We start from the raw sequence: 11,272 nt of genomic DNA on the forward strand, positions 1-11,272 counted from the left end.
TTAATTTGTGGGTCATCCATTTCTATGCTAAGATTCGTGTTGGATGTGTTGCTCTTTTGCATTTATTCTCTTTCTTTTTGATGATATGTCTTATCTTATCGGCTCCGGTTCAATGAAACCCTTTTATCCTTCGCCGGCTCAACCCGCATTTTCTTATCCATGCATCCCCCCTCCTCTGCTCTCTTGTCTCTCCAGTTTCTCCGCTCTTCAGTCGCTCCACTCTCTTGCTGGTCTCTTCTGTGGTCTCGATTATTCTAGGGTTTTGAGATGTGGCATTTTTTTGCTGGTTATCTTCTTTGAAGATTTGATATAGTTCTTTGAGGTTTGGATTCAGTGCTTGTGTGGATTTTGTTCTGTGAAGGGTTTGCTGCCGAGCTTTCCAGAAACCCTAGCTTCCCCGCCCCCTCCCCTACTCCTCGTCCTCAGCTCTTTCCACTGGTATCAGTTTGCTTGATTCTCTGTATTGTACATGAATATCTGATTTATATTATTGTTTGTGATGTATTAGTGATTGGTTATTTCGGTTTGTCTAGTTACCCTAGCTGATTTTAATTATTTTATTAGTATTAGTATTAGTATTGATAGTTGTCGCTTTTAATTCTGTTTCATTCTTGTTGGTTGTGTATTTATGTTCTGGTTAGTCTTTTGTGTGGTATCTAGTTGTTTCTAGTTTTGTGATTTTATTTTTGGTATCTAGATATAATTTTGTTGTTCTCCTTTTAATGATTGAACTCTTTATGTTTTTTTGAACATTACTACACACACAAGCGCTCATATACACGCGCATACACTCACCCCTATGAATGCACACACGCACACCCCACCCCTATGAGCACCTCCTAAAGACTGAGTCGACATATCATTTACGAAGTCACCGTAGGCACCTTGTCATCGACGGGAACGTCTCCCCCCCACTGAATGCACATCGCTGGAAATCCTGAAATAAATCCAGGAATAAATGCGAGCACCAGGATTTGAACCCTGGTGGGCTGGGGATACCACAGTCACTCTAACCATCCAACAACAGGTTGGCTCGCAACTCTTTATGTTTTAAATGTAGTATTTTAGTGTACTATTTTAAAATATAGTTTTAATTGTGTATTGATAGTCTGATTTCATCATTATCCCGCAGGTAGCTATGTCTTGCGGTGTTTGCCAGAACTTTGACTGTTGGGAAACGTAGTAGAAAATAAAAGAAATCACCCTATGATCGCCCAGGAACAATACGAAGATGCATATAAGGCTTGTTTCAACGACCGTTACCGACTCTAGAGTGCAACAGAAGTAGACTAGTCAGTGTTGATCGTACTTGGAGTCCCTCGTACCATAGATGAACGATCCACGAATTGTCCACGAACGATCCCTCGAACAGAAGATTGAAAGCACGACCTCTTTATTTGGTCACAAGCGTACAATCTTCACGATCCGGCAGCACTTCGCCGTCCAAAGCTAATCGTCGCCGGAGAATCAGAGGGAGGAGATTTGAACCACACTATGCTTGTAATTATGAGGATTACAAGATCTTGGTTAAGCTCTAATTGATCAACTAGAACCACTAGTAGAAAAACGACCTAATGTTCACCTCATTAGTCCTGGTTCAATTACGGACCGGCACTAATATGACCATTAGTGCCGGTTCCAAAGGCTAGGAGGGCAGCACTCATTAGTCTCGGTTCATGTTGAACCTCTAGTACCGGTTCGTGCCACGAACCGTGACTAAAGAGGTGGTGGCTCAAGAGGAACTAGAGGAGGCTCTAAAACTTGTATACACAAAAGGGACAATACCTCAAGTATATATAGGTTACAAGGGGAGAGAGGGGCTGTCACCAAGTAGGGAAAGTCCCTCCTTGAGGCGCCAATCAAGGGAGGGGAGGAGGAATCCCCCCACTCCAATTCGGCCTTCCCTGTAGGAAAGGGGAGGGGGGGGGGGTGTGCCACTTCCACTTGGGCCTTTGTGGCCCAAGTTGTCTTCCACCTCTTGGACTTTTAAGACCTGTTGATATTAAATTTAATATAAAATCCTCCTAACAATTTCTAGAGCTTTTTATTATTAATTTAACATCATGGGAGACATTTTCCACCTATATATTATTTACAGGGAATATCCGGTATTGCCGAATAAACTTTGAAATCCTTCCAGTGACCTCGAAATGCTTTCGGTTCCTCTCAAAACTATTCTGAATATTGATACGTCTCCAACGTATCTACTTTTCCAAACACTTTTTGCCCTTGTTTTGGACTCTAACTTGCATGATTTGAATGGAACTAACCCGGACTGACGCTATTTTCAGCAGAATTGCCATGGTGTTATTTTTGTGCAGAAATAAAAGTTCTCGGAATGACCTGAAAATCAATGGAGAATATTTTTGGAATATATAAAAAATTCTGGCGAAAGAATCAAGGCCAGGGGACCCACACCCTATCCACGAGGGTGGGGGCACGCCTACCCCCTGGGCGCCCCCTGCCTCGTGGGCCCCCTGATGCTCCACCGACCTCAACTCCAACTCTATATATTCACGTTCGGGGAGAAAAAAAATCAGAGAGAAGGATTCATCGCGTTTTACGATACGGGGCCGCCGCCAAGCTCTAATCTCTCCCGAGAGGGCTGATCTGGAGTCCGTTCGGGGCTCCGGAGAGGGGAATCCATCACCATCGTCATCATCAACCTTCCTCCATCACCAATTTTATGATGCTCACCGCCGTGTGTGAGTAATTGCATCGTAGGCTTGCTGGACGGTGATGGGTTGGATGAGATTTATCATGTAATCGAGTTAGTTTTGTTAGGGTTTGATCCCTAGTATCCATTATGTTCTGAGATTGATGTTGCTATGACTTTGCTATGCTTAATGCTTGTCACTAGGGCCCGAGTGCCATGATTCCAGATCTGAACCCATTATGTTTTCATGAATATATGTGAGTTCTTGATCCTATCTTGCAAGTCTATAGTCACCTATTATGTGTTATGATCCGTTAAGCCCGAGGTGACAATAATCGGGATACTTACCGGTGATGACCGTAGTTTGAGGAGTTCATGTATTCACTAAGTGTTAATGTTTTGGTCTGGTACTCTATTAAAAGGAGGTCTTAATATCCCTTAGTTTTCAATAGGACCCCGCTGCCACGGGAGGGTAGGACAAAATATGTCATGCAAGTTATTTTCCATAAGCACGTATGACTATATTCGGAATACATGCCTACATTACATTGATGAACTAGAGCTAGTTCTGTGTCACCCTATGTTATAACTATTGCATGAGGAATCGCATCCGACATAATTATCCATCACTGATCCATTGCCTACGAGCTTTCCATATATTGTTCTTCGCTTATTTACTTTCCCGTTGCTATTGCTATCATCACTACAAAATACCAAAAACATTACTTTTACTATTGTTACCTTTTGCTGTCGTTATCACCACTATCATGATAATATTATTGCCTCTATGACATATTTCCAACATTGAGTGCTCTGGTGTTGTGTTGGGCGTGCAGCATAGATTCTTCACCGTGGCTTTGCCCCATTGTTATGACCATTGTGCGGTTTGATTAATGTTTTATTTCTCCTTCATTTAAATGTTTATTTCTAGTTCTTCTATGATTGATTATTTATTTTTATAGGTAATAGTCCTTGTTCTGTGTTTTGCATTGGTTGTGCAAGTACTGTCTAAGTTGTGTGTATGTATTAGGTTATATGCTTGTTGTTAGGTTCTAGCTGTTATCATCCTAGATTTAATTTTATTGCTAGTTTTGTAAAAGCTACTCTCTCCCCTCCTGTTGGTCAGCTATTACTTAGTTTAGTATGTTTTGCTCTTGTAATTTAACTTTTGTTGCTCGTCTGTTTGATGTTTGCTCACCTATTATTTTAACAATGACTTGCTCTTTTGTTATTATATAGTGTATATATTTTTGCTTATTTTCTATTTGGAATTTTTTTGCAGTATGTCCCATGCTATTAGAGGCAACAATTGTTGATTCTATTTGCTGGTCGGAAGCTTACTGCTTTTGAAGATGAGGGACAAACTGCAATCCTTTGTTTGTAACGAATGAGACTCTCAGTAATGAATTGAAGCTTACCGATGTGGATCGCATGTGTAAGTCTCATGGTCCTAGGTGGAAGAATTTGATTGATGAGTATGATCTTCGTTATCGCAATTTCATTACTTAGTTTGCTTGGTGATGATCTTCATACTGATGTTATCTGGGGCTGAAAGATTCTCGTGGTGGTCAAGTTCCTTTGCCCAAGCCTAGTGTTCGTATGTGTTCTATGCATATCCCCCTTTGCTTATGTTTTCACTCTATTCATGTGTCCTTTTCTGTGAAGTTTATCAAGTATTATGCTATTGATTTATTCAAATGCATGGTTATTTTTAGTAGTTAAGGTTGTTGTTTATCATGATGTTGAGCAAGTATATTATGTGCAGTATGCAATTTTTTGTTATTTTAGAATATCTTGAGTTGTTTGCAATTTTTTGTAAGGTTGAAAGATTCTCATGGTGGTCAATTTTAGTATATCAAGTATATTCTGAGCAAGTATACCATGAGTTATTAGATTTCCTGAAGGTTTGTCCCCAGTTAGAGTATGGTGATGAATTGATATGTTCTCCACTTGGAGATGAGTTGATGGTCTTTTGACCAACACGGTGGTTGAAGATTCTAGTGAAAATTTGATCGGTTGTGTATTTTTGAGCGTACATAGTGCACGTACGGTGTAGGATGCTTCTACATGAGTGCTTGAAGAGGGGTAATATCGCCGCATCGGCAAGCATCCATGTGAGAGTTTCATCTACTCAAACTCAAGTACCTATTTGTAGGTACGTGATGGTCAAACTGTCTATTCCTTTTGGGGGAATTGTATTGTCCATTCTTGGAATAATCTTATATGTTAGCACAGGTGCCTAGTTAAGCATGTGATCGAAGTGACTTTTCCCCGCAAAAAAGAAAAAGATGATGCTAGTCTTTTCTTGAGGAAGCCGCATTTATTTTTTGCTGAGTTGAAAGACATAGATAATTGCACTATCCCATAAGGTAAAACCATGAGAGCACAAGTAAATATATAATACTTTTTTGTTTCTTATATATTGATCATTATGCGTGGAGACAGTACATACTTCCGTAACCACAGTATACCCAGGATCGATCTGGTAGCTAGTAGTATCATATCCATTCCATGTGATGCTAATTCGAAACTCCAATTAGTATGGAGTATCTATGATAAGCTGCATTCGTATGCATGCATCCTTCGTCTTGCTTGGAAGAGGGGCTGCCATCTTTTACTCACGCATCTCCTCCTGCACGAAAAATACAAAGAAAAAACAGTGAATTAGTTAGAAGCCTAGCTCTACGTTGCACGTAGTCGAAGCTCCTAGTGATCATACGGCCGGTTTGATCACCTGGGTTGACAGATATCAGGCGATTCAGGCCGAGGGCGCCGGACACACGTACAGTGGCGGCACGCCGCCGTTGTCGCCGCAGCTGCTCATGAGGTCCTGCGGCAGCGTGAGGCCGCAGACGTCGCCCATGAGGGCAAGCGCGCGGTCGACGGGGATGTCGACGCCGATGGCACGCTCCAGGGTGCGGTTGAAGATGTAGCACAGGCACGCCGGCTGGTCTCGGACGATGCTGCCCAGGCCCTTGCAGCACCCCGCCGGCGCCTTGGACGTGCCCGCGTCCCTGAAGAAGGCCAGGCACGGGCTCAGCTCCAGCAGCGACCCCATGCACGTCGCCGACACGTCCACCACCGCCGACGTCGGGACGGGGGGCTCCGTCACGATGACCTTCGCCACCGGCCTCGGGTTGGCCTCCGACGCGATGCTCCGCTTCGCCGCGCTGGCCGGCGCTGACGTCGGGACCGGGGGCTCCGTCACGATGACCTTCCCCACCGGCCTTGGGTTGGCCTCCGACGCGATGCTCCACTTCGCGGCGCTGGCCGGCGCCGACGTCGGGACCGGGGGCTCCGTCACGATGACCTTCCCCACCGGCCTCGGGTTGGCCTCCGACGCGATGCTCCGCTTCGACGCGCCGGCCGCCGTGGCCACCGCGAGGGCCAGCAGCAGAAGGAGGGCGGCGGCGCAGGCCTTGCTGGAGGACGCCATTGCGCTTGGCTTCGATCGGAATGGTTAAGCACGTAGCACGTAGGAGTAGTGAGCTTGGCTTGTGAATCTTGGGTGGGTCTAGAGATGATCGCTGATCATGTATTTATACTCAAGGCGGGTCTCGGTGCAACCACATGTGAGTCTGTTACATGGTTAGTTCGACGCACGGGTCTTGCACGCGACACGAAGATAGCATGAACTGGCTAAGATCAAAGCATTTCTAAATGTAAGTCTTTCTAAATATCTTAATATAGACTATATATATATATATATATATATATATATATATATATATATATATATATATATATATATATATATATATATATAGACGTATTTTAAAGGACAGATTCACTCATTTCGCTTCGTATATACTTCATATTAGAATCTCTAGAAGAAACTTATATTTAAAGACAGAGGGAGTACAACATACTATCGAGAGTGAGAACGACTCAATTTTGTGCGGAATAAAATACAAAATGAAGGAGAGCAATATGCATGCGTCTAACCCTACATGACTGTAATTTTATCATTCGATGCGCATCGGCTCATCAGACCAAGTAGTTTGTTGCTCCTCGTTAAAGATTAATCGAGGTCTAGTGTTGTGAGCAATGAACAAATTAATGTGTGTCGGTGAAATAAAGGGTATGGCTAGGTCTGAGTCGTCTGAGATTTAATCAAGTCACAATCAAGTGATAAGAAAGAAAAACTAAAACAATGTGTAAATTTTCACGCAAGATCTCACAAATATAGCACCGATTGAGATATCGACTGAGAGAAGAAGTGCATGCAGTATGCATACATCCTGTTTCAAGGGATTGGTTTAGGGATGCACATGAAACGTGTGGTGATCGATGGTGGTGGTATTGCACATGAAACCAGTTCACCAGGTAGGTGGTGTCAAGTGTCAGGTGATTCTTCAATTATCTAAACATCCAGATGTTGAAAGAAAAGAATGATAACTATGCCAATTTTGTTGGTTCCCAAGAGACCGAAATAATGAAGTCAATTGGCTCCTTTTTGAGATCTCTAACTAGCAGTAGGATATTTCAATGTAATAAGTCTCTCCCTTTAAAAGGTCGTGTTTGTTTGGGCTCCAACTTACACAATTGCAGTTGCAATAGGTTGAGATGCGGTTATTTGGTAGTTGTGCTGTTGCAGCTGTGGCTAGTGCAAAAACATGATGAAATGACCATTATCCCCGGAGTTGATCTTGTCTTTTTTTTTGAAATAGAGGCAAAAGATTTGCCTTGTTGGTTAATTAAGAAGAAGAGAATTACCCAGTTAATTAGTGAGAACTGGGCAAAAACCGATACATGTACATGTATAGACCACATGCAGACTACTCGCAAAGCAAAAAACCCCATGACCACATGGCCAACCTCACTAACATGCATAACACGCAACAACCATGATCCATCACACTTCTAAATCATAAAGAGACCCTCAACGAAGGCACCTTGATTTAAGACAACAAACTATAGAACTGCATGCACCAGCCATTTCACCCAAAAGTTTAAGCCAACGTGGAAATATGGGGTTGCATTTATATGTCAACACCCCCCTCACATGTGGCTCCCTTAGGTCTAAACGTGGACCAAAAAAGAGTTTTAAAATTGCGTCAGCCGGGTCTTGAACTCAAGACCTTCTGGCTCTCATACCATGTAGAACTGATTGGGGGGGGGGTGGGCTGTGCATTTATACATCAACATGGACACCACCAAATCAACGAAGACAAGTAAATCTATGAGGACGGGCAAAGAGACCGAGAATCATCCATTAAGCAGCTGCAGACGCCATTCCTATTGCCCCGCTCTTTTTGTCTTTACTAGTGAGAGACTTCTCCACTTTCTTGATTTTTCCCGTAGTAGCCTCCTCCGTTACAAGGCGCACAATCACCTAGCCAGATCCAGGGCTATCGACTCCAAGCAGGCGAGCAAGTTGTAAAGCTCTTTCATAAAAAGCGCCTCGAAATTGGGCTCCAACGGAGGTGGTGAGGGTGTAATGGTCATCGCCAAGGCCACTAGCAAGGTCCATCTCCTTAGAAAGCACCATGGAAAAAGACAAAGTAGGCTCGCCACATAACTCCCACAACTCATGCATAATCTGTAGCATTGGAGTCATGGCCCGGCTATGACTACGCTACCAAAGGCAGTCGACACCATAGGCAGAGGTGACGAGCGGGATGTAGTGCGAGGGCTCCATATGCATGCTTCTGCCCCAATTGTAGAACCAACCTAGAGTTCGAGCAACGTAGACACAACCGACACAACCTGAAGTTTGGTGAAAGCAGGAGATGATGAGCGACACCCTGTGAGAATGAATGGTTGGAGGCCATGTTCAATGAGATGAAATCCTTGTATGAGAAGGATACCTTTGATTTGGTGAATCTACCAAAGGGCAAGAACACACTCAAGAGCGGATGGGTGTACAGAGTGAAGAATGAAGATTACACTTCACATCCAAGGTACAAGGCTAGATTGGTTGTGAAACTTTTCAGTAAAAAAGGCCAATGGTTATGATGAGATATTCTCTCCAGTGGTCAAGATGTTTCCGATGTGAGTTATTCTTGGCATGGAAGCCATCAAGGACATGGAAATTGAAATACTCGACGTGAAGACTGCGTTCTTGCATGGTGGCCTAGACAAGGAGATATACAAGGAGTAGCCAGAAGGATTCATGGTTGCATACAATGAGCACTTAGTTTGCAAACTGAAGAAGAGCTTGTAAGGCTTGAAGCAAGATCCTCTATAGTGGTACAAGAAGTGTGAGTCTTTTATGATTGGGCTTGGTTACCATAAAGTATAACATAATCATTGTGTGTTCACGAAGAGGTACGTCGAGGGTGATTTCATCATTCTCTTGCTGTATGTTGATGATATGCTGATTATTGGAAATGGCACAAAGAATTGCTCGCCTCAAGAAGGCATTGAGTAATAATTTATGATGAAGGATTTAGGACCAGCTAAGCAAACACTTGATATGAAGATTTCCTGTGATATATGAAAAAGTTCCCTGGTCTCTCACAAGGAAGTTACATTGAGAAGGTACTTCAAAGGTTCAATATGAAGGACGCAAAATCTGTTATCTCTCCGCTTGCAGGCTACCACAAATTAAATCCTGAACAATGTCCTACAAGCAAGGAGAATACAACAGATGAGTAAAGTACCATACCAATTTTCTGTGAGCAGTTTGATGTATGACATGGTGTGCACTAGGCATGATATTGCCTCTGAAGTTGGAATTGTTAGCTTGTTAATGACAAATTCAGGTAAAGCTCAATGGGAAGCAGTAAAGTGGATTCTCATGTATCTCAAAAAGACTTCTACATCATGTTTATGATTTAGAAGCGGTGATCCTGTATTGCGGGGCTATATAGATTTAGATTATGCTAGTGACAGAGATTGTAGGAAGTCAACATTTGGGTACCTAATGACTTATGCAGGGGAAGCAGTGTCATGGCAATCAAGATTTCAGAAATGTTGTTTCGACATAAACTACAAAATCCGAGTACATCACCATAGTTGATGGTGGCAAGGAAGTTTTGTGGATGAGGAACGTCTTGCAAGAACTAGGCATGAAGGAAGAAAAGTATGTCATGTTTTTTGAAAGTTAGAGTACTATTCATATTTCCAAGAATTCAAGCTAGCACTCTCAAACCAAGCACATTGATGTGAGGCATCATTGGATTCGAGATGTTGCGAGTCCCAAGTTGCTATAACGTGAGAAAATCCATACCGACAAGAACTATTCGGATATGATGACTAAGATATCAAGCTACATGCATGATGCAAGTTAGCACATTTGGCATTGACTCCCTCATGAGTCGGAGGGAGGGTTTGTTGGGATATTCTCCTTATGTGGGCTATGAGGAGATGAAAAAAATGAAGCCTTTAGCCAACCCAAACATGTGGCAAAGGCCACTACCAATCAGGGTTGTGACCTATTGGTCTTTGGAGGTGAGGGAAGGGGATGTCTATCCCTCCATTCAGTAGCCACCAACACAAGTGATAAAAGTTGGGTTAGACTTCATTGGAGAAAAATAAGAGAAGCCAAGAGAGAAAGGAGAGAAATATTGAAGGAAGATAGTGATGGTTCATATCCACTACCTTGTCTCCTTCAAGTTGTGATTCCATCATGTTTGGTGGGATTGTTCCAATCTCTATCTCTTGAATCCCAAATTTTATTGTGGTCATCTAAGGTTGTCAGTTCTTGATCTATGAGAGGCTCTAGTGCTATCTGGAGAAGAACATGTTGTATCCCACCAATTGGTTATAGTGGAAAAAGATTTGGGTGGCTTCAGCCCGTGGCCCCCCCAACTTGGGGGTTTCCACATAAAAATACTGGTGTTCATCTATGCTGATTTCTGCTAATTTTTGTGTGCTTTTGCTTGGCACATAACCTATGAGATGGATGTCAACACTGGAGCAATTTACAAAAAGACTTTAAACTTCGTCATAAGATTTGGATGACAGAACTTACTCCATCTTGTCGTAAGTTTTGGCTTTCATGACTGAGCAACAATTTCTGAGTTAGTTGCATAGAGGTGGTTGTTGTGGTTCTAAGTCTGACAGTAGAATAGGGGGTATGTAGGAGGAGGCAAGATCCTAGCTACGATGAGGTTGTGCACGCAAGATTTACGAGTTCAGGCCCTTCTCGGAGGAAGTAAAAGCCCTACATCTCGGTGCCCGGAGGCGGTCGACTGGAATATGCGTGAAGTTACCGGGGGTGCGAACCCTTGTCTCAGTGGAGGGGGGTGGCTTATATAGAGTGCGCCAGGACCCCAGCCAGCCCACGTTACAAGGTGTTCAATGTACATTAAGGTGGGGCGTTACTGGTAACGCCAACAATAAAGACATATAAATGATCATTAACGCTATAGAGTGAACGCCTGACTGTTGCCATCCTGAGTGACTTTAGATCTTCTGTACTCTGAGTGGTTTCTTGGTACGGTCGAATGATGATATACTGGTCGAATGGAATTAGGTTATCCGAGTGGAATTATTGGTCGAGTGGTTCGCACTCTAAGATGATTCCAGTCGGTGGATGCTGCTGTGCTTTGAATGTTGTCGATCTTAGGCCAGTGTCCTTGGGAAGGGCGTCTAGGTCAGGACTATTACCCTACCCTAGGTACATGTCATCATCAGTGGTGTTGAAGTTACTTTATTTCTACTATAGTA

The 11,272-nt window shown here is 43.1% G+C and overlaps 1 protein-coding gene across 1 annotated transcript; it reads right to left on the minus strand.

The window, feature by feature from the left end:
* Nucleotides 1-5,046: 5,046 nt before the first annotated feature.
* On the minus strand, nt 5,047-6,160 carry LOC119318915. The gene is made up of 2 exons (XM_037593472.1): nt 5,391-6,160; nt 5,047-5,288 (listed from the first exon to the last, which is right to left on the minus strand). The coding sequence occupies exon 1, from the start codon at nt 6,090-6,092 to the stop codon at nt 5,415-5,417; it is 678 nt and encodes a 225-aa protein (XP_037449369.1). The 5' UTR covers nt 6,093-6,160; the 3' UTR covers nt 5,047-5,288; nt 5,391-5,414.
* Nucleotides 6,161-11,272: the final 5,112 nt, after the last annotated feature.

This window comes from Triticum dicoccoides, chromosome 6A (assembly GCF_002162155.2).
Source record: "Triticum dicoccoides isolate Atlit2015 ecotype Zavitan chromosome 6A, WEW_v2.0, whole genome shotgun sequence".
NCBI lineage: Eukaryota > Viridiplantae > Streptophyta > Magnoliopsida > Poales > Poaceae > Triticum > Triticum dicoccoides.